At 35.9% G+C, this 24,534-nt stretch overlaps 1 protein-coding gene across 4 annotated transcripts; it reads right to left on the reverse strand.

The window, feature by feature from the left end:
• On the reverse strand, positions 1-24,295 carry LOC121984160 (serine/threonine-protein kinase STY46-like). Of its 4 annotated transcripts, none has more exons than XM_042536972.1 (16): positions 23,810-24,294; positions 23,367-23,481; positions 22,157-22,254; positions 21,881-21,997; positions 20,138-20,192; positions 15,219-15,315; positions 12,819-12,883; positions 11,603-11,778; positions 11,406-11,513; positions 10,190-10,263; positions 9,899-10,074; positions 6,076-6,171; positions 1,172-1,252; positions 1,029-1,082; positions 565-699; positions 1-490 (listed from the first exon to the last, which is right to left on the reverse strand). In XM_042536972.1, the coding sequence occupies exons 1-16, from the start codon at positions 24,022-24,024 to the stop codon at positions 413-415; spliced, it is 1,740 nt and encodes a 579-aa protein (XP_042392906.1). In that variant the 5' UTR covers positions 24,025-24,294; the 3' UTR covers positions 1-412. The 4 variants fall into 4 exon arrangements, 2 of the variants coding, with proteins under 2 accessions (XP_042392906.1, XP_042392905.1); XM_042536971.1 differs by having other exon boundaries at positions 12,833-12,883; positions 15,205-15,315; positions 23,810-24,292; XR_006112798.1 differs by lacking the exon at positions 1-490 and having other exon boundaries at positions 659-699; positions 1,172-1,286; positions 12,833-12,883; positions 15,205-15,315; positions 23,810-24,295.
• Between the last annotated feature and the right edge of the window lie 239 nt (positions 24,296-24,534).

The following is a 24,534-nucleotide window of genomic DNA, read 5'->3' on the forward strand; positions in this document are numbered from 1 at the left end:
TGAGTTAACAGCCAAAAATTTGATTAGAAAATCCGTGTTAGGCTAAGCATTAGTCTTGTAAGCTACATTCCCTGTCGCAGTGTACTGATGCATATCGAGCATTGGTAGGGTATAGTTCCAGTCAGAACCAAAACACAGGTACAGTTAGATTTTCAAATATTGCAGAGGTGCTAATAACAAACATAAAAACATAAAAGTGATGAGAAAAAAGCTCCTCAAAATATGCAAACCAAAAAGGGCCTCAAATTAACACTGTACATTTCTAACGGTACAAACCCTATCGATGCCAAAGATTGCCCACGAGGTCATTCATATAGAAGGATTCACGGACCAGATCAGATTGAGTGGCCTAGCTCAATGTGAAATTTCTGGTGCCGAGATCAAGCATGCGTAGACTTGCAAGCTAGAAATTTCAATGGCCACGCCTGAGAGCTGAAAGAAACCCACTGGTAGTCTTTTGTTTGCAGCGATTATTGGATTCTTCCCCAACCTGTTCAACAATTCAGATTAACTAACCCTGATGTTTTAAAGGTTCAGAAAGATCATTTTTCTTCAGCGATGAACCTCTTTAGCAAAAAGCTCTAGCATCTCCAAGATTTCTGAAAAATCAGGCCTATCAATGGGATTTTGTTTCCAACACTTCTCCAGCAGCTCAGCAAGCTTTGGATGAGCATCTTTTGGGATGGTAGGCCTCAGACCCTACAAATAAATAATAATATGTATGTTACATTAAATAAGAACACCGTATATCAACCAGTTTGTAATGAATTTGTCCACGATGATGGGAACACTATAAAAATATAAGTGAAAAGGAAACCATGTTCATATTACTTGTACAAATCAGCATCTGCTTTTAACATGTCTATGCCATTGGTTCTAACCTAATATAATGCAAAAGTACAGAGATCTTTAGTAGGATAGTGAAATTGTAGCCAAGGTGCTCTATATTATATGATTCTTCTAGTTTAGAAGTGTAATAATGGACTATTGAAAGTTATTATCCTTGCACAATAAAACTGGAGGTATACCTTTTGAACCACACCGACTGCTGCTTGTAGTGGTGTTAAATATTCATAGGGAAGCTGGATAGAAAAAAAAAGCACAATAAACTTGTTATAAAGTTTAAATTGTGTAGAAAATCATATAAGTTCATGCTGCAAATGCCAGTTACCTTAGCTGTAAGCAGTTCCCACAAGACTATTCCAAAGCTAAAAACATCAGCTTTGTGATCATAGGGCTTGTGTTCTATCACCAAAATTTAGAGTAAGGTGAATTTCTTCGATATACTACATGTAAGAAACACAGATCAAATATAATGAAGCTACATAATGCCCTAGAATAGCTCTCTAAGATTACCAATAAGTTAATACACCGCCAAGATATTTTATACAGATGAATTAATTTAAACATGCACACACTCGCAAGCATGAATGCACATAGAGTCATAGACACCAGAAAAGCAAACACTCATCCACCTACTTAAACAACAAATGGTAAATGATATAAATGTGTGCCAAGGGATTGAAAACAATTTATGTTTTATATGTTCTGTTTAATTTACTGGTGAATAGAAGGATGAGATCCATAAAGAAAATCCCAAATAATGAGGACTGATGCAATTTGTTAATGCTGTTAGTTGATGCCTGTTCAGTTTAATTATATGCTGCCCAGCAAATTGTAAGTGTAATGTTGGAATTAAATTAAATTGCATTCAAAAATTTTATTTCTTCATGCAATTTTGGAATTAAATTGCATTGCAGACAAAAATTTTATTTCTTCATGCTGCTTCAGTTTCTTTATGAAATGTTCATAATTATATTTAATTCGGCCATTTAAATACAAGAATTAGTTAATGAACAAGAATGTGGTGCTGACAAGTAGTGATCTGGTTTAACAAGTTCAATTTTAAAATAGAGAAATAGAAATCTGCAGTTAAACTTGCTCCAAATCCTTGCCCAACAGTACCCAAGGCCTTTACAGCTAAGTTAAATAGCACCTTCTGGTAGGTCAATAGTTTAACATATCAGTATCACTCGATCATTTACAACCCTAAGTACCAAACAACAATAATATCCATGCTTTTTTGGAATAACATAAATGTGCTATTTACAGACATACAGAGACGTTGAGCCATTTTTTCTCCCTTCAAAACCATGTAAGCATTTTTACCCATCTGTTACAAAAGTTATCTAACTTTTATCTGATTTGTTTTAAATTTAATTTAGATTAGAGGGCTTAAATTAAAATTGGAGGACAAGTTACAAGTTATTAGATCATAGTTATAAACCTAAAAACATGGAAGAGTGATTGGATTTAAATTGGGATGAACTAATCTGAAACATATTCTACTCTAATTTATAAGAGAAGTTGACGAGTGTTGTTTTTGTACGTCATTGAAGAGCAAAGAGTCGAGTAACAAGAATAAAGATACAAATGACAGATGGCGTGAAGCATGAGAGAAGGGCCACATCTCCTGGTTGAGAGGAGGTTTTGAGATTTTTCTTGAATCCTAAAGATTTTAGTGCCAGGCCAGAACAAAAGTCTTCTTTTGAGTCATCATGTTTCCTTGAGTTATGATCAATTCCTTTTGATTTCAAGTACTTCTAACACATGATAATTTTCTTATGCTTGCTATTATGTTGAGACCATATGAATTTTGAAGGATTTCAAAACATTTAGTCGATTGTTGAGGGTGAGAAGAGAAGAATAGAAATGAAAGGAATAGAGGAAGAACTTTGTTCTTCTGAGCAACTGACAACAAGGTTAATCGAACACCAACCAAATGATGACTGGTTCATCGATTTGGTGATAAATAGAGAGGTCAACCACCCATCTGATTGACTAAGTGTTCCAAGCAATCTGAGGATTAAGATCAAGAAGCTTGGGCCTTTTGTGTTTATGCAACCATAGGATTGTGAAAGATATGAAGCTTGAGCTCATCCTTTTGGACGAAGTATAAACTACAAAGAAGAAGGCTTGGTTCTTATGGGGCATCATGGGGAAGAGAGTAGTTTTTAGGATAACTTGTGTTCTGAACAAATGGAGACAGAGTTGCAGTCTATAGAAATAGAGAGTGGAGTTTTCATTTTTGTATAGTGATCCAAATAAAACCGAAGAAGAGAAGAGAATTGAAAATGGTATGAAGCCTCTAAGATGAGTATTAGAATGATACAAATAAAAAGAGACTACTTAAAAAATAAAATGGTAGACTGGTTCAGGATATAAACCTCAATTTCCTTTTATTTCTAATTGGTTGGAAATATAATTTTATTTACTATTTCCAGCATGCATAGTTTAGTTTACACAAGTCCTATAAGACCATACTATTGTGAAGTCTATAAAGGTTCTAATCACATTTTTCTATTTGTTCACTAAAAAAGACGGCTATCTCTTAATTTCCTATTATCCCACATGCTATTGTCAACTAAGGCTTGTAATTTGCTTCTAAATTCTAAGTTGCTTTTTGGTTTACTTAATTATGTCTAATGTTTATGTTTATCATATTCTTTGTGATGAGTTGTTTATGCATCAACAAGAATGAATTGTGCATTATGAATTAGATCTTACATTTATGGAATTTTATACTTAAAGAGTGATCAATATAGAGAGAATGCATGTTAGGGGAGGTGCATGTTAGCAAGAGTATCTCTTCATTAATTAGAGACTATTGAGGACAGAGGTAAGGGTGACATTAACTTGCGACCATTATGCTTCTCACAAACTTGAGTTTCCCAAGATTGAAGAAATACACAGCTTGAGAGAGGGAATGTGTAATGAGAAATAGAGATGATCAAGAATTGAGATACATGATTTCTGTTATACTAGAAATACAGTAGGAGAGTTCTTAGATGATTAGAAAGTTACATCACAGAGCAGAAAGATTTAGGCTGTATTTTGGTGATAGTCAAATATACTTTAGTGGAAGAGCCGAATGTGAGGTTGAAACTTAGTTTTAGTTTGACATAATTTTAGAGGATTTAGTACGGCTTTAAGTGGCAAGATATGTACATGGGTTAGAAAAAAAAACAGAGATGCATCAAGTAGAAGTTGAGTTGGTCATAACGCATAAAATTTAGCAAGCATATCTTTTATATGTAACCTACCAACATTCCCATAATTATTCCTATGGCGTTTCCCATGTTTTGAAGTGTTGGAGGTTTACAACACACCTAGCAGCGAGACCCACAAAAAAAATAATAATAATTAACCAGGCTGGGTAACGTCGAGCCTGGGGTGACCGGCCCGGCCCCACGGAAGTTTCCCACCGGCCACCAGGGTAAATCGGGAAGCGCTCACAGCGGACAATCCAGGAGCCCAGCATCCTTTAGTTGCATGCCCCCATTTAGAGGAAAAACTCCTACAAATTCGTCATAACTGGGGCTCGAACCGTGGGTGCCTGGATGACAACCTGGATGTCATAGCGAGACCCACAAGCACCATGTTCATATGAAATTTCTTGTGCAAGAGTAAATGAGATAATTATTTATGTTTTCCGACGTTATGTTTGAGTACATTCGAGTTATAAGATATGGGTGTTGATTCCAGATCTTTGTTTACAATTCAAGACATCAATTATTTGAAACAATGAGTCCAGATTTTTTGCTATTTTAGTTATTTCGGTTTGAGAAATGTGAAATGTTAATGAAGATTTTGTTGGAAATTTAGCTAACGTCTTGCTGGAATGTCTAGGAATTTTCTACCGGGTATAATTTCCTGAAACCTTGACAAAGTGTTCTAAACTCATATAAGCATCTTTTGCAAAAGTTTGGGATTTTTTATAAGCACTTCAGCTGTGACAATTCAGTAAAGTTGTCAAGACATTGATATTTTGACATTTTCTTGATGCTTATGGTTTTACTCAAGGTTTAAAATGTTGTTCGGTTGCCTGAGCACTAGTGCTTGGTGAGAAAAGTTCATTTGTATCCCTACGATATTTTCTGAGATTTTAACATGTGAATTGGCTCATCTGTGCATGACAATTCCCAATCACAAAACTTTGTACAGCTAAATCATAATTTTTCTTTGATAACATGCTCTTGGGCGACAATAAAAAAAATAACTGCATAAATAGTGACCCTCTCAAAAAAGAAACAAAAGAATGTAGCATTGAATTTTATGAAAAATGGCTCATGGAATCCAATTCACAGGTGATTAACTGATATGGGTAAAATTGCCAACCAAATGCTTTGGATGGTTGACACTTGAATGGAGTAAGACTCAACCAATGATAGTATAAAGATTTAAGGACATACAACCAGGGCAATCTAGGCTTAACACTCACCTAGGGAGAATGGAGGTGTTGCAACATAGCATAGCTTGATTCCTTTAATGGATGGTTGATAAGTGGTTGGACGTTATTAGAGGAGTTTACACCCAAAGGCCTATAAAAGGAGAAGGTTTCGAACCATTTTTGGAGGGGTTGTGATTGTGTGCTAGGCAATGAAACCTTCTCCAACTCGAGCATCCTTCAACCTCACTCTGGCAATTTTCCCAGCTTTTTCGCCATGTTCAGCACATAAACCCTAAAAGCTTCTTCAGCCCAAAACCACGCTACAATTCATCCCCGACCCAAAAAATCCTCCAGTCGTACCTAAGCACTTAATCCTAACTGAGCAAAACTAGCTTCAGCCAAACCATTTGCGATTCAGGCGAGTTGAAGATACATTAGCATCTCAGCAATCACAACTGAACTGAATCCAATTTGAGTAAACTCAACTCTACTTAGCCTAGTTTAGACCAAACTCCACTCAATTTGAACTCCTCTATCCTTGTTCCCATGGAAGTCAAAGCTAGATTACCATAGCTAGCAGACTTCTACAATCTATTGCAACTTCACTGTATCAATAGGGAATAATATATTTATTCCATGTTAGGTCATTCCTGGGCCTTTAAAAGAGACCATAATCCATTGTCTTTAATTATCTTCGGTTTAATAAAAATTGATTGTCTTTATGAATTTTTTGTGTTTTCTTGTCTGGGGTTGTATAATTGACTGCATCATGTGTACACAGAGAAGAGAAGATGGAAAAATGAAAGAAAATATAATATTTCAGTAAAATTGATTCTAGATAATACCTCAGGTGCCATCCAACGATAAGTTCCTGTTTCAGCAGTCATAACTCCAGACTCAGCTTTAACACGTGCAACACCAAAATCTGCAACCTTAACGATCTGCCAAATAAATTAGTAAATGAGTTCTGAAAAAAGCAAGTAACTTAGCAGTTTCCCACAAGCAAATAGGATTTATCTTTGATGTTTCACTCATTTAAAGTAAAGAAACTATATATACTGAGATAATGTACACAACTGTACATACAAAGTTGTCTTCAAAAGAAACTACCCATGGAACAAAGAACACAAATGATTAAAGCAATTCCCAGCAACATTTGCAAATATCACCTGGCTTCTAATGAAGAGGTTCACTAGAATTAAGAACATAAATGAATTAGACGATAGTGAACAAGCATGGTGTTTAGTTTGATAAAACTCATTTATGTTCGTAATAGCAAAACAATATGCTAAACAAACAAGTTTGAATACTAATGAGATCAGGTAGTTAATGTTCATAAGCAATTTATGAATAAACTTATTTATTAACTTGCGTAAATTTTAATTATAAATTTATTTCTTAATTTTTTATTTAAATAGTAATTTATAAAGTTTTACAATCTTAAATTATTCATAATATGTTAAAAATAAGGAAATAATATAAGTTTCATGTATTAGATAAATATTTATCCAAGTTATAAGGACTACAACACTATTAGTTGAGCTCAATAAAAAGCTCAAGCCCAGTTTGAGCACAATAAGATTTTAATAAATAACTTTGAATGGATTCGATAAGAAAATAATCAAGCTTGAACATAGTTAAGCTCGGCTTAGCTCGGTTCTTTTACACCCCTAACAAGAATGGAGCGGAGTAGTCAAATAATAAATTTACCCTTTAGACAAATTAGTAAATAGGTAATCCCATAGGTGAGTTAAGTTAAGATCAAGCATGTCGAATGGAGTGCTAAATCAACAATCCCTACCTCAGGAAATAAAGCTCGTAATAATTTATTTTAAAAGAGATGTATCTTTCCACTTTGTTACTTGAACTTATAGGCCTCTCCTACACCAACCCCACTAGAAGGATCCCAGTTAGCATAGCAAAAATATTTCAGCTTACAAAGTTAACAAAGGAGCAATTTGTGTACTACTGATTTGTGGGATGCTTGTGCATGCCTTTAAGATTTAAAATACTCCTATAGGGATGTGGAGAAGACCCAGTTGGCTACTTGTCTGTTCTAAGGACAGACTTTTGAGCCTGAACTCATTTTGTGGTGGTAGTTTAAGGAGGCATTTGAAAGCCACACATTACTTGAAGAGCTTCGGTAACAAAGTCCAACTATCATCTCAGTGCCATCTAGAGGGAGGAAAGTTTTCCTCTTATCTACGATTAGCATGGAGGCTTCTGACGCAAAGTAACTATCCACGAATTGTTAGTCCCGGTGTGGCAGCAGGAGGAGAGTGAATTATCCTGAAATTACGAATATACCCTTCCCATTCTTTTGACTTTGAGTTAGACAAACACTTAATTAAAGTAGACTAAAATAAAAAGAAAATACGAGACTACTAAGATTTACTTGGTTTGCAATCATGAAAGTTACTAATCCAAGACAATGTGAGCACTAGCAAAATCTCCTTCTTCGAGCAAAGTCAGAGGCAGAGAAGCCACGTACAGCGTTTGAAAGCACAACTAGTAAATATGAACAAACAGAATGAAATTGAAGTACAGAAAGTGTTGTGTCGAACAGGAAAAAAAACTCTCCTTTTATAGCCCTCTGATCAGATTTGACCATTGGCTGACATAGCAGCTCTGAGTGCATGGAGTGGGTCCGGGCACCAACGGTGCACTCTATCTTTTTTGCAACGGCGCTGTAACGACTTCAGGATAAAATTTCATCCTCACCGGGGAGCTTGGACAGGTCCAGGTGCCTGGAGTGTTGCTAACGTGGACATCCGACGTCATCCACAGCAATGTCTGGAAGAGGCGCCCAATCTGGCCCAAGGTGGTTCGAGCGCCTGGACCCTATCCGGGCGCTTGGAGTCCGGCCGCCTAAACTTGGTCGACAAATCAACTCCGCTTATACTCCGGTCACTTGGGTGATTCTCCGGTCATCCAGAGTTGGGCTTACCCAAACCCAACTCCAATCTTCTCCTTGAGCAATCTTCCGCCTCGACTTCTCGTTCCTCGAAAGTGTCACGCGCGTCCTTCTTGTCCGTCAGTGTACTCTCCGCAGCTTCTCATCCCTCGGATGAATCGAGCCCGTCAACTCGCTTCCCGTGCTCTCCTTCTCATCTGCTACGTCTTCATCTCGACTTCTTGTATTCCCAAGTCATTGCACACTTAGACACAAGGCATCAAACACAACAGGACCTAACTGTACTTGGTTGACCACGTCAAAACCAACCCTGGGTACTTACATATTTCAGTTAGAGTTCCCTCATGTTTTCCTAGATAACTTGTCGAGTCTTCATTCAACGCGTCAAACTGACTTCTCTAGTGAACTATAGCATTGCGTACTTTCTATATCTAAGGTTCCATAACCTATGATGCCAAAGCAATTAGAGGAGATGATAATTTAGTTGCATGAATTGTTTGATAAGGATTTCATCTAACCAAGCATATCACCTTGAGGTGCTATGGTTCTCTTTGTTAAAAAGAATGATGGAACTTTGAGACTTTATATTGATTATAAGCAACCGAAACACAGTGACTGTAAAAACTTATCCCTGCCCATGCATATAATTTTTTTAATCTTGAACCGCACTAGCATTTGCTCCAAAATTGATTTGAGGTAAGAGTATCACCAACTCAAGACCAGAGATTCAAATATTCAGAAGACAACATTCAAGACTCGTTATGGCCATGAATTTCTAGCGATGTTCTTCAAACTCATTAATGCCCCAACAACTCCTATGGATATGGATCTGAAGAATAGAATATTCCCAGACTACTAACATCAGTTAATGATTGTCTTCATTGATGACATCTAGTTTACTCAAAATAGGCAGAACATGAGAAGCCATTGCAAGTATTGTGTATGTATTGATAGAGACTTTATTGAGAGAATGTATGCGAAGTTAAACAAGTGTATTATGGTTATCTTCAGTGAGTTTTCTTAGGCATATTGTTTATAAAGAAGGCATTTTTGTCAACCTGTAGAAGATAAAGCAATCAAGAAGTGCAAGTGACCCAAGTCCATGCTAGAGGTTGGTAGTTTTCTTGGCTTAGCTAGTTACTATCATTGCTTCATAGAGGATTTCTCCAAGATTGCAGGACAGTGATTTAATTGACTGGAAAAGGAATTAAATTTGTTTACGGCAAGGCTTGTGATGCCAGTTTTCAGGAGGTTAAGGAGAGGTTAGTTAGTGTTACTTTCCTTCTATCCCCTCAGGGTGAAGACAGATTTGTCCTCTACACAGGTGAATCGAACCAAGGGTTTGGAGTAGGTTTGATGCAGTGCGAGTGAGTGGTGGCCTATGCATCTAGACAATTATGGGTCTGTTAAGTAAATAGGTTACTTTTCTCATCTAAAGCAGTAGGGACAAATGATGTGCAAGACACCTAGATCTACCCATATTGGATAATCACATCCAAATCAAAGATCTGAATCCAAGTTACCACATCAAATTGTCCAATCATCCAAATGTATGCCATATTTCAATTTAAGAACTGTTGTAGAAAGGCTGATTACAAGGATTTTAATGAAGAATGATGTTTCTGGAATCACTTACACATGCATATGATAACTACACAGACACAAAGTAGGGAGCCATAACCAGATTGGCTCCAGAAACTTCAAAGAACCAATCCAAAGCAACCAACAGATAAATTATTAAGAATATCACTTGCCTCATTCTCATCCATCAAAAGATTGGCAGCCTTTAGGTCCCGGTGTATAATGTTATTTTGGTGCAAGTAGTTCATTCCCTTGGACACATCAATTGCTACTCGGAGTAAAGTTGGGAGTTTGAACAATCCTTTGTGTTTATGAAGATAATCGTATACACTTCCCCTTGACATAAATTCTGGAACAAAGTACAGAAATGACGAGGAAAAATCTTGAGAGAAATGATACTATATCTATATCTTGAAAATGAAAAGAAAAACCCATACATACTCAATCTTTGAGGATCTTAGTACCTGTAACAATACATAAGGTAGGAGGTCTAGTACAAGCCCCAAAAAACCGCAGCACATTCTTGTGCCTAACCTTTCTGTAAAATCAAGAGAAATAGGAAAATGTATGCAGAGGTTAGAAAGCAAGCGGTAGTGTGGAGGGAGATTATTTTATTAGATATTTATGATACATTAGAACAATTACAATATCTAAAAAAAATTACAGAAGGGTAAACAAAACTCCATGAGAAAAATGACAAAAGGAGCATGTTAGAGAACTGTCTCATGGCAGAAACAAAGATAACCATAAAAAAAAGATAGCATGGTGCACAAAGCTCCCGCCAATGGGGGATTGGATTACATTGGATCTATTATATGTAGTCTTACCCTGCATTGAAAAAAGTTATTTCTGTGACTTAAACCCATGACCACCATGTCACATGGCAGCAACTTTGCCATTACACCAAAGTTCCCCTTGAGAAACAAAGACGACCATGATGAATAAAAATCAAATTGCAAATTGCAACTGCAAATGATTGCGAACCGCACTGCAACCAAACTGACCATGACCCATTGACTTCTATGACGTGACTTTACAAGGAATGACTAGATGAAGACAACAGGACTAATCAAGACTTTATCCGTTTCTGCAAATGGACTGTTTTATTGGAAACAATCATTAATTTTTTATTTTTAAAAGTATCACAGAGTTACTCATTCTTTAGTTGCTTTTAACGAGCGCCAGATGTTACCTTGCTAAATGGTGAATAACCAAAGATACATGATTGCCTACGCTGCCAGATGATGGAGAAAGAGTGAGAGCGAGATCTTGATCTTTAGCACAAATCTAGGTATCTATTAGGCCATATTTTATGTATGCTCAGAACTTTAAGTAAACTTCTCAGCAAAGAGAGGGGTGAAAATTAAAAAGAAGCATAAGTAATTGCTTAAAGATAAAGCAAGGAAGTCATTGAAGTGTTATGGTTGTAAAATTTTGTCTACCAATGATCAATATTGTATATAGATAAGAATACTTATAGAATATGTACTAATAGAATCAAGGAAAACTTGGAAAATCATATTTAAGGTATTGCTTTGTACACTAGGATATGAGAGACAATCATATTATGTCTGAGGCTCCTGCCAATGACTTCTTAATAGAGCAATATCCATTCAAGCCAGAGGATGCAGAAAAACTTATAGCTCTTATTACCAAAAGATATAAGTGAATTTTACAAACCGCATTATAAATACTTCCTGAGCAAATTCTCGTTGCATTTCAACATTTACAAGCTCAGGCTTTAGTACTTTAATTGCCACATCCTGGCTATGGTACATTCCATGATAACTGAAAATGAATCACAACAATAATTAAGTGGACAAAAATAAACACGAGATTGCTCTCTACTATACGTTTAGTTCATTAGTGAAACTTACAGGTCACCATGCGACCCAGATGCTACTTTATTCCCAAACTTCAGATGCTGAAAATCAATTTCCCAAACATCAGTTCCATCTGTTGGTATAAGAACATGGTCTAGCAGAGAGTTCTCTCCAGGTTGTGGATTTTCAATTTGAGGGGACGGCAAATGAGACTTTGACCAAATATGTCTCTGCATACCAGAAGCTTTTACTGTCACAATCTTACAAAACAACTGTATCTAAGACATCATGATTCATAAATAGTAGACAATTTATGAGATACATCAAGAAATATGGTGACATCTACTGATCTACATCAAATTGAATAGAATCTATTAAATCACATATTCAAAATTTCAAATACCACCAATGTTGGTTCCAGATAGAGGCGAAACCTAAGTGCAAGTCATAAATCATAAATATGGATCTTAAACATATTTGTTGTGAGAAACATTGTCACCCATAATGACCTACTTATTAATTTAGATAGAGCAGCATTATTCTCCTGGAACGCTGCACTTCTCCTAGCCTAGGTGTGTGCCACTCCCAAACTAAAACAGCATTATTCTCCTGGAACACTGCACTTTACCCTGTGATGAGATTAGTGAGGTTTTTAATCACATTAGTTACTTCCCCTCAAATCAAGTTTGAGGTGACATCATCTTTTCAATCTCCTTGAATAAATGTTGTTTGGTTCTTCATCATTAAAGGTGACATTGAATAAGCATCAAATTAAAGGTTTAGTCCAACACCAAGCAATACCTTATCTATTTAAAGCCCCCTAGTCATTAGTTATTTTACTCTACTCATTTACTATTACAGCAAACTTTGAATAGCTCTCTGCTCAGCAGCTCTCTGTTTTCCAACGAGGTAATCTCTCTTTAAATTCAAGGCCCTTTTTAACTGCACTCAATCCAGCTGACCTGGTCCTTTTGCTCTTAGGACCTGCACCTCAATCTCAGTTCAAAACCACCCAAACTGTCCACCATTTCAACACAATCCCTAACCTAACCTCTTCAGTTTCCATTTCCCCTAACCAACTGAACCTTTTCCAATTAATTTCCATTGGAACATCCCAGAGAGGTTGCCCCTCTACACTTCCACATGCTCAGTTCCGATCAATCAAAAGGTTGCGAACAAGAAATTCATGTTAAAAGACTCGTTGAAAATCCAAATTAATAAACAAAGAAGAATTATACAAAAGATTCTCTAGCGGAGGAAAAGGAATTACAGAAAGGAAGTTACCCCCAACTTGAGAATCTCTTTCTGCAACGAATCCCTCAGTTGCTCTGTTTCCTGCAAATTGAAGAGTAAGCAAGCATGGTACTCTAACAATTAAAACAGAAACATAGATTACACATAACAATACCTAGTGCATACCAATATCAAGGTTTCGAAAAGTGTGTGCTAACAGTACATATGCAGTATGCAAAAGCATATGCAGAGGCATATATGGATTAAGATATCAAAAAAAATTATAAAGACAAATTAATTCTATAATACAATATATGATTAACATGTCTATTTCATATGTCTACGTAGAAACATATATATATGTCAACCAAGGTTTAAAATCTAGTACCATGCTGAAAGAGATTGGGTCTCTATCTAGTTGATACAGTCTCAAAACCATACGGTGCTATGCCAGTATGGTTTGATATTTATTAAATTGTATTAACAATTATATTGATTTTACATAAAATAAGTTGTAACTTTTAGTTAACTATTTTATATAATTAATTAGATTGCAAATACATGTTTTATTTGTATTTGTTGATTCATTTGATCACCTTAATTTTTTTTTATTTTTATAATAAAGGTATCCAAATCCATTTGATCACCTTAATGCTCAAAGTTAAAAATGCTTGTAATGAATTATATTTTAATTTTTAACTTTAGTCACTTGTAAATTATGTCTTTCGTTATACTCTCCTTACTCTTACTTTGTCCATTCTCTCTCCTCGCTCCTCTCATAAAGTCCCTTCTTCCTCCACCGCTCAATGTCATCGGACCTATGCATGCACGCCCTTCACCCTAGACTGAAATCCCCAGCAAACTTCAATCTCCTCCCTATCCTCCGGGAGCTATTCTCTCTCCCTCAGTCTCTCTTTTGGTCACTCTCCTCCTATTGTCTCTCTATTTCTAGGCACATAGCCACCTCTCAAGGCCAAGCATGAGTCATTGTAGCTAGCGGGACCTTGTAGACGATAGACATCTCACACAACCTCACCAACATTGTAAAAACCCTCAACAACTTTTGCTTGTAAGTGGCAGTATCAATGTCGGTCAGTGGATGGAACAATATTTCATACAATACAAGAACATATGAAATATAATGATCAATATTAGTCCAAAACTAGATAATATATATAACATACATACAATTACAGTTAACAATTTGTGACTTGCAAAATAAGCATTTAAATTAAGAATAACAAGTTACAAGCTATCAAATAGGTTTTTAAATCAACTTAGTTCAGCCTAAATCAATTCAAATGAAACAATTATCAGCTTTTTTCAATCGCATATGCATGTTGCAGATGACATATGAGTAACTATATGGACCCATTTAAATCCACCTAGAGAGATATGTATGTAGCTCAAGCAAACACTTTTTTAAACCATGGTTCCAATTGTATGAAAGAAGATATAATAAAGGCAAAGTACATTTATTACAGCAACCAGAATTGCTTCCACAGTTAGAATAACACAGCATAATGAATGAAACTCCTCTTCATTACTCTTAGTTATGGAGGTGTTAAGGTCCAGCACAAAAGATGGGCAATACTAGCCTTAAGCCCAGCTGCAGTTTCCAGCATCTAAGGAGCCAACGTGGATCACACACCAGGTGTGCACGCAGCATGCAATGCACTTTGTGCAGGTACCATCAATTGAGACATCACCAAGTAGGATCAGTCCCAACAAGTGGTACTAGAGTGAAGGTTGATTCTATAAGATAAAATGGCAAAGCACTAGTCATATATTGGAAATTTTTTAGTGCCAAGGTTCAACTAACAGAAGTGATTTTTCTATATATCAGAAATGCATAATTATTTCTAGAGAAGAGATTTGTCATAAAGTATGTAATTAAATTCCAAAACTGTGACTGGCAATAAAAACTTGTTCCTTTAATTATAAAATTAATTTTGACCAAAGTTTCCTAGCACACACCCCATGTATCAGGCAACTAGTAAGGTCCATCAGATTTTCTAATTTTGAAAGGGTCTGGTTAATCAAACTTACCATGAGTATTTCATAATTCATTCAGTCCATAAAGCTATGTAGTCTAAGGGTGAAATTATATCTAAAAATGACATCTACAATATATCTACGACTTTGTAAATCTCTTGTACTTTAAAGTTGCTGAACATGTTCAATTTTAGGGTAGCTAAGAAAAGAATTGCTTAGTACCATAAATCAAAGTATCAAACAGAAACCAAAATCATCATATTAGGAGTTATTTACACAAATCTCATGACTTCTCCTATCTACTGAATACTGGTTACAATTATGCAGAAAGGACATTTGTCTACTTCAAGAAGAATGAATGGCATAAGCACAATGCATTTTATAGGTCAAGGTAGTTAAACAACATTCCAACAAGCTACATGAGGTACCTCATAAGGCCAACCTTCAACAACGAATACATCTAATGAGTAACCATCATTTGTTGAGAACGCATGTGCTTCTTGAATATTAAGGCCAAGCTCAGCAAGCAAAGAAGTTAGCTGAGACAAAAAAAAAAATTATAATATAGTACTTCACAACACATGCAAAGTGAAGGGGAAGATTATAGTTCACATAAAAATTGGCAAGCATTTAGTAGCTATTAAGCAATGAAAAAAGGAGTGATGGATATTAAATGAAGATGCTACGCAGAACTGTAATGCATGCAACTTAAAATCACAAATCTGAAACATGGATTCTAATAATGCCTTTTTTTTTATCTGTTCTCACAAATTGTAGGTTCTAGCAACCCATCAGAACCTCTGAGAAGATTCAACATACAAACAACAATGAACTTCTCCTAACTCAAGGAACTACTTAAGTGACATTAACAATACTCAGTAGAGGAAAAAAAAATCATGATATTAGATGTATACAAGACTTCAATACTAGACCAATAGCTTACAAGTGAATGCTAAAAGCAGATCCCAATTACAAACAAACAAATACAAAAAAAAAAAAAAACTCAAACCTAGCATTTGCAGAGATTGAAAAAAAAAAGAATAAAGGACTGAAATATCATTTCAGAAATAAAATAATCAAGCTACAAGTAGAGAAGAATTCATTTCTTGTGTACATTATACTACAAATTTCAGTTTTACAAATAAATACTTAAGTGTTCTGCTCAAGCATCAGAAACATGAGTAGCATTTAGTAACTAATTATGGAGAAGAATGCCAACTGCTGCCAGCACATCCTTGTTTAGTTGCTAATAGTGGTAGTACAGATCAATTCCATAAATTACAACTTCAGGATAATATTTTACAAAACAAAATTTTTGCAACTTATTCAACAAACAACAGTAATAAGAGAGGAAGATGCAAGGTTTGAAATTTCGTTGAGTTGGATTTCAGTCCTGGCTAGAACCAAGCAGTATGTGTCGGTTGTGACAACATGTGGTGCCAGTCACAACCATTGAGGAAGAGCAGGGAGCCAAGAGGAATTGAGGAGGTAACTAGCAATAGCAGTAGAAGAAAAAGATGAAGGCGCATAATCATGGATCATGGAAGAAGCCAAAGAAGAAAGGATCATGGGCCTTATAGTTCATGGAAGAAGAAGAAAAAGGAATGGTAGCAAGCTTGTGGAATAACCAACAACAATGAATGAAGAATCAAAAGTAGGGTTTAGCTTGGAGCCTTAACTCATCCTAGGATTTGTCCCAAGTGCAATGAGACATAGGATGACAAGGAAGATGCAACAGGAATGATTCACCTTGCAGAAGACACTCCAGATTTGCCCTTGCCAGTCGCATAAAAGATGATGGTGAGGAAGATTCAGTAGGAACCTAGTCACAGTGGGATTCACCTCTTCTCCCCTCTATTTTACCTAAAGTTGTGCCATCAGGTGGCATTATTATGACTTCTGAGTGGCACTGCCACAAGTGAATCCCTAGCAAACTAGTCGCAGTTTTGTGAGATGTGTTTCATCATTTCAGTCACCGTCCTTGTCATGCGCAGAGGAAAGAAAAAGAAATGTTATGCGAGGAAGTCTCATTGTCTCGGGTGTTATCGCGTGTCAATCAATGGTTCGCTTGTGCCAATCAGCATAGAATGGTATTTTAAACAAGATGTTGGTATTTGCATCTCAGAAACTAAGCAACATTCAATATGCATGCATGTACAAAGAAAAAGAAAATGATGTGATACAGAACCAATTGTTGGTAAGAACCTAATATCAGGAGTTTGAAGGTGCAATATGAAGACATGACACATAGCAAGAAGCAATGTTTAAAATTTTGCTGTTCCAAGCTAGAGTTTTGGTCTTTGGTCAGAACAAGACAATTGTTAGCAAGTGGAATCAATGAAAAAAATCATCATGGCATAGGTAGCCCTCCCTTCTACATACATACGTGCACACTGTTTGGTCTTGCATATAAATCCTTTTTATATTTAGTTCTCTACAATGACAAATAATACCTTGACACATCAAGAGAAAGTTATCCTCCTACATTGCTTTCTATTCACTTCTTCCCAGTAGCAAAGATTTTCCATCTGCAACTTGTAGATTCTCATCATCCTCCTCTGACCAAAATCCATCTTTCTGTGTCACCATATCTTCACTTCTGCTTTTGCAAATCTTCCATCCATCCTAATCACATTTGCTTACTCCTTCAAACCAAAGTAAGGCACTTCCTCCTTGTCAATGATTCTTCATCAAACTGAGAGTTTGTTATTCCTCAGTGGGCTCCTTGAGTAGAGTTTTTTTTGCATCTCACATCAGTTCCTTTGATCAATTCTTCATATTAACAATTATTCTTCCTTGATTGATGTTGTTGCAGTGACCTTCAGTCCACAGAGATGTTAGCTTTTCAATGGCAGCATCATTCTCATATTATACAGCCCCTCCAAGGCTTTCTATCTTGATGACCACCATGGGAAAGTTAAATGGTAAATAAAATGTCTCACTTCTCTCAAATGTTGGTTTATGATTTAAGCACAATTAGAGCACCTGAGAACCAAAGATGTCAATAATAATATATTAAAAAGAATAGGTGGGAAAAGATTGAAGATCAATTACTTGTTTTATTTCGGCAAGCAATTGATTTAATTGTCATGTGTTTTTTTCCCAGCCTATGAGAAGTGAAATATATACATTAGTGCATATCTCATGTATATATGCTAGATTCTCTCAACAATGATGACTATATAAATCAATCATTTCCATGCTTTCAATGTTGATTGAAAACTTGCTCCAAATCATATCAGATGTTCAAGTTATTCAAGAACGCATTGATAATTGCTTGCTATATTCTTTACAAGGTGTGATTTGAATTTGGGCCAATCAAAACTCCTTTTATGAGACACATCCGTCCTTTGATCCTTGTATAAGGATAATAAGTGCCTACTTCCAATCCAACTTTTGAACTTCTGTTAGATTGTTTTGATTTTTGGTTTATTCACAGCTTAATGTTGCAACAATAGGATGTTTTAGGGATAGTAATGGCCATCATAGTGATCATAGAGAATGTAGAGCACAAGATTGTCACAAATGCAATCACTATGAAAAAATAGAACATGTGAAGGAGATATTTCACAAAATATGAATTTTCTTGAGGTCATCTGTTACATACTGCTAATATGACAGTATGAGGAAGCATCATAAAATGGTCTTCTTGACAGAAAACCCCCAGCACCAGGCCGACTATCACCCTAGCCTAGCCTACGACCACCTTGGCAAGAGGAGGTTGTTTCACTATTCATCATCTATTTCTTAATAACAACCTAGATTCTAAATTTAGGAGGCCCTGAGCATATATTTGGTAATATTATTGTTCCTCTTGTCAATGGTCCCTCTCATCATTGAAGGTGGTCTGGGTCATGTTTCTTCTAAAAATTGAGTTTCGTGAAATTTGCAACTTTCATTGATGGCTTTATACCTTTTAGATTCACACTTGCATGAAGTGGAATAACAGGAAATTGCAGATTAGGAATAACCAAAGGATGAGCATATGCATCAACGCTAGAGAATAACATGATTTGTTCACAATGATCAAACACCTCTTTGTTTTTCCTACTTTCGTGCTAAGCTAATAACATAATCTCATGTTTCATCAAGATATTAAGCCATGTTCAATTTGTAGCTAAGGTAATTCTTGTTCATATTTGAATGTGTTCCCATGTAACCAAAAGGTCACGGGTTCGAATCCTAGAACAGCCTCTTGCAAAAAGCAAGGTAAGGCTGTGTACAATGGATCTTCCCCGGGACCCCGCATGGCGGGAGCTTCGTGCACCGGGCTGCCCTTTTTATTTGAATGTGTTCCCACCATATTTTATCGCAAAATGACTAACACAATAAACTTAACCACTATGAAACTGCAACAAATGGCCATGAACTGAGCCTATTACACTAGTATCATTGCTTTGTTATCCAACCAAACCATTCCACGATCAATGTTCTCCACTCCAATTTTGACCTTATTGCATCCAAAAAGATAGGTACACTACCACATCATCACCAAAACACTAACTAGTAAGCTTTTCTTTTATCTTTTGCTTTAATTAAATTTCTCAGATTGTCTTAGAGGTTATATTAGTTCAAATTAGGGACACACTAATAGGTTGTACATAAGAACTAATTCTTCCACCTGTAGGCAAGTCTATTATCACTCGCAAACAGGGATTCACTGTTAAAACATCCCTTGATGGTTTAGTTGATAGGCTTAAAGCTCAATGAATTGCAAAAGAATAAACAGAGTCATATGGTTTTAACCATATGACAAATACAATGGGTGCCATGACACTTGAGTTTATTTGACTCAAACAACCAATGACTAAGCTGCATACAAATCTTATTAAATTTGTGGTTTGATTGTGATGACCAAGCTGTCGTGCAAATTGTTTCAAACTCATAATCATAGATAACTAATTTGTCAAGGAGAATATGCTATATAAGGAGATTATTATATCTTTTGCTGATTCCAAGGATCATCGGGGAGAGTTGCTAAATGAAGTGTATAGTCGTCCTAAAGGTCATATTTGTAATAAGATGTATTTTTGTAACATCATGGAGTATGCTGAGGAGTGAGGACCTAGCTGTAATAATGTAAACATATGAAAGTAATGTCTAAATACTCATAATTTACACACATGGGTAGAAGGAGCTAATATAGGTATAATGAATATCAATCCCACTATTCCTCAGTCATGATTGGAAAAACTTATTTCATGCATTTTGCGTAGATTAGCATGTACAACAAATAATTACAAAATAGGTATTTAACAAATATAACAACAAAAATATCAAAAGGAAAGGAGCATTCCTCATATGTGGAAATATGCATTAAGAACATGAGTTGTAGAACTGATTGGAGAAAGTACTTAGTACCAAACTTAAAAGCTTGGGTTTGTCATGAGTGGAAAAAGTGATTTCATGCATTGGCCTGCAACCAAACAAATTTGTATTTCAATTCTAAAAATATGAGATACATGTTGAAAAACATAGCCAAATCACATACCAAGATTATAATTATGATACCAAATTATTAACTTCAATGAAAGTTTTCATACTATAGGACAAATTACAATGAGAGGATAACTAGCAGGCATACAGAATAGCTAAGCAAACATCCACTTCAATCAAACTCACAACATGTTTTTTAGCTTCTTAGAATATAACATTGAAGAGAATTATATGGACAACAAATAAAATTCATATGTAGAGAGAACATGTAATTTCTAGACCACCACCCAATTGTGTAGATATCCACAAAATGAGATATCATACTGTCCTCCAAGATACAATTAAGTTCCTGTATTTAGAAGTTACTAACAAGGACAAAACATAGTATATAGATCTTATTCATCTTATTCCAGGTACTTCGATAAATTTTCAATTTGCTAACCCTGGCTTATTTTTCCTAATTTAACCGCTGACATTATAAAGACAGTCAGGCCAGATCAATTCTTCCAGCATGCCAAGATCCCTATTCAAGGAATCTTAGATTCTTAGGCCATCATTCCAAATTCAGAGAAATGATCAACCATGCGAGTTTTTTGTCATGTTGCATAATGTAACTGTGAATGAATGAACAATTGAAGTCTATCATTTACAGCTCAACCACCCTCTATCTTTGACTATTCACAACTAAAGATTGCCTTCCATCATTTCTATATACACATCAACTATTTTTCTACCAAGTAATAAATTCTATCATTGTTTTTTATTTATAAATGAAAAATTAAACAATAACTTATATATATGGTATTTACAAGCAAGTCCATAGTTTTTGCAACTAGAGGTTGTCTTCCATCATTTTTATATATGTTCATATTTCCAGTCTCCGCCTTCACAAGGTTTTAAATATGTTTTATGTCGATTAGCATGAGTGAGATTTACCATTACACTCACTGATTAGTAGACGGAACAAGCTCAAGATCATGGCATAGCTACAATGATGGATGAAGGTTGTGCAAGGGCTTCTCCAGATCAGTGAGGTTGAGCGAGCATTCTGAAATGTCAGCGAGGATCTATGCGAGAATTCTACAACATCACAAAGTGTTCGGCAAGGCCACATGAGGTTTTAAGCTTTCACCTATGTTTGCGAGGGTTCCACGATATCATGAAGTGCTCAGGAGGTCATGCGAGAATTTTGAGTTTCCCTTATGTTCGTGAGGTTCTAAACTTCTACCTATGTCCATAAAGAATGAGCAAAAGTCTATGGCATGATGTGTCAATGTGTCCTCGAAACCTAAAACTTCTCTTTCTGATGCAAAAGCAACCTTGTGTTTGTCCTATCACAAAAGGAGCCTCATGGAAACGAAGCATGTTGGCATCCGTTAATTAGACTTAGTGTAAAAAATAAAGAGTTTCTCTTCCCTGATTCCTCTTCTCCTCCTCTATTCTTCTAACATACCTGTCAGGATATCTGACACAACACTAACACTGCCTCATTTTGTCTGGGACTAAAAGCCCAACTCAAAATGAGATTTCAAAGCTTGCACCTTTGATATGAAAATGGATTTAAAATGCTCTCATTAGGTTTCCTTTACGGGAAATACCAGAATAAAAACCTGAATCAAGAGATTGAATAAATAAATTTTATAAAAAAGAAGACAACTAGCGCAAAACCTGGGCAAATGTGAAGAGTTGTCAACACTATTGCCATCTTGAGCATCTTGTCTGGTGGCTTCAAGAGCAAGAGCTTCCAGATTAGGGGAAGAACCAAAGGCAGGAGGAGGATGAACACTGAGAGAAAAACAAGTGTAGAATAACATTATTTTGAATACAGAAAGAGGTACAAGAAAAATAAGTGGGAATTGAAGCTTAGTTAATAAAGTTAGAAAACAAGTTCATAGGGTTAGAGACAATTTCAGCTGATGGAAAACATTGAAACCAAAATTATACCTCTGCCTGAAATAAGAGGAAGTTGATTGGCCATCTTCTATTTTTGGTACATTAGAATCGGAATTAACATCTTTATTTTGATCAGGATCAGGAGAAACCTAGAGAAGCAATTGATCAAGTTGAATAATTATTAATAAACCACCAATAGGTTGGAGGAACTTAGAGTACAATATTTGAAGAGGTCTATTATCATGTGGAAGCTTGAGAAGGTAATGTTGTTAATCTATATTAAGATGTATGATAAAATTATGCATAACTAAGGTCCAATTAACTTGACACCAAAGTGAATCATATTTTCCTATGTCCTTGTTGAGATATAAAGGAAATATCTGCACATTTTTTCTTAATTGTAAAACAACATTTAATTGAACGCAATAAAAAAAATTCACTCCATATTAATTTAACTTTCCAATCAAACAGTAGAAACTATAATCACTGCTTCACCAGCAAACTGTCACAGATTCTTAAAGAAACGGGAATTCCAATTTCAATATGTATTAATTACATGTATTTTAGAATTTTAAGACAATTTCTTAAATTAAAAATAAAATTGATGGAGATCCATGGGGAGTGGGAACCATAAAAATCAAGCTTGAAAAAACAGATAATGATTCCCCTCCTGAAAACAATATTGACAATCATGTATAATATTCTTGTACATAATAAAACCATGTTAGGTGAAGTCAAATATCAGAAGAAAAGCTCTCCACTGAAAATTTACAAGGGTGACAACTTTACCAAAAAAATAAACTAGCAAGCATACGAGTATGTGAAACTTGAAAGCATGTGGCTACTTTGTCAAAGGAAAACCCACAAAAATACTCATAGTAATTCTTCTTTATGTAGTAATATCTGAATAAAGCTCAGCTACTATTTAAGAAATGATAATGTTTCCAAACTCCAAAAAGTGTTTTCAGAAATCTTAGATATAACAATGTTAGTTCATGTCAACACTTTCATAAGTAGGATGTTGGCAACGACAAATTAGTCAAATAAAACCTGTGTCCGTCATCACTTTGCAGCATGCAAGCTGCACATGAAGGTTACACCTTTTTTTCCCAATATGAGAGTAGTTAATTGCAGAAAATAAATCTGAAGGTTTAAGAAAGCACTTATTTTGATGGTTAGACTGAATGACACTGGATTCATTCTCTGTCTAGTACTGAAGCAAAATTTGACACCCATATAAAGTAGGTGTCGAAGATATCACCTGCACCAAACGCACAGCAAAAACAGGCCTGTTTGCGGGCTCTTCAGCAAGTTCCAGCAACCTTTTATGAGTCAACACATCTTCTGCTCTGTCGACGTTTACATCCAAGGCATAACTGGAACAAAGAAAAAAGACAAATATTAAGCATGAAACCATTGGCATCATGTTTTGCTAAAACCAACTCATGTTCATTAATAACATCAGTGGACCATCAGTGGACAGTGATACTATTTCTAGATACGTATCCGCGTTAACAGCAGCAACAGCTACTAAAACTCAATAAGGAATCAAGCAGAGAATAACAGAGTCGAGAACTTTAAAACACTCGCAGGAAAACCAATCAAGAGAAATCTTCAAGAACCCAGATCGGCCATAAAAACAGAGAGAATGTCAAGTAGTTAACGACTTATCCAAACCAAAGAAGGGACGGGAGACGGATCGACCGTGCTGGAAGACGATTGAAGTGGTTCCACAACTCATCCTCAAAGGACGGAAACTGCAAATCCGGTCGGCTGGCTTCCCTCAAGCGGCGGAGGACCTCGTTATACACGTCCAACTTATGTCGTTGCTGCTGATGCTGCTGCCTCCGTGGACGGGCGTGAGAAGAGTCCACCTCGGCCCAGCTTCCGCAGCTCTCGGCATCTTCTTCCATCGCCATTCAACAATCCAAACCCCAAACACGCCTAGAAAACCGGTAAAGAAGAACAAGGAGCTCGATTTTAGGGCGGTGAAAGCGCTACGATGAACGGATCGAAGCGCGGATTTCGGTCACAATCGCCCATGGGATTACGTGGGGCGAGGGCGAAGCGAGCACAGAGGAGCAGCAAGCAAACAAGCAAGGGGAGAAATGACTGGCTTGAAAAGGAATAACGGAAGCGGAGAACAGAGGCGAGAATTGTGGCAGAGAAGGGATAAATATATAAGCTTATCCTTTTAGCCATCTGCCAGGTCGAATTCATGAATCATGAGCTTCTTCCTTTTCCTAAATTTAAAAACATTTTTTCAGTAATTTCCAAAATGCCCCCAAAGATTTAAATTTTTTAACAATATAATGTTACACTAATATCTTATCGTAAACAAAAAATTATAAATATAAGTTTCTAATATATTTTGTCAAAATATCTAAAATATAATTTTTCACTATTAAAAATTATATACAAATCTAAAG

The sequence above is a fragment of the Zingiber officinale genome, chromosome 5B, assembly GCF_018446385.1.
Source record: "Zingiber officinale cultivar Zhangliang chromosome 5B, Zo_v1.1, whole genome shotgun sequence".
NCBI classification, from domain to species: Eukaryota; Viridiplantae; Streptophyta; class Magnoliopsida; order Zingiberales; family Zingiberaceae; genus Zingiber; species Zingiber officinale.

Excerpts from the sequence above, each read along its gene's own strand:
- LOC121984160 (XM_042536972.1), bottom strand. The coding sequence starts at position 24,024 with ATGGCGATGGAAGAAGATGCCGAGAGCTGCGGAAGCTGGGCCGAGGTG. Across the intron at positions 22,255-23,366 it reads TTGCTGTGCGTTTGGTGCAG|GTTTCTCCTGATCCTGATCA; the intron begins GTGATATCTTCG and ends TTGCTTCTCTAG. Across the intron at positions 10,264-11,405 it reads CAGGAAGTATTTATAATGCG|AAAGGTTAGGCACAAGAATG; the intron begins GTTTGTAAAATT and ends TTGATTTTACAG.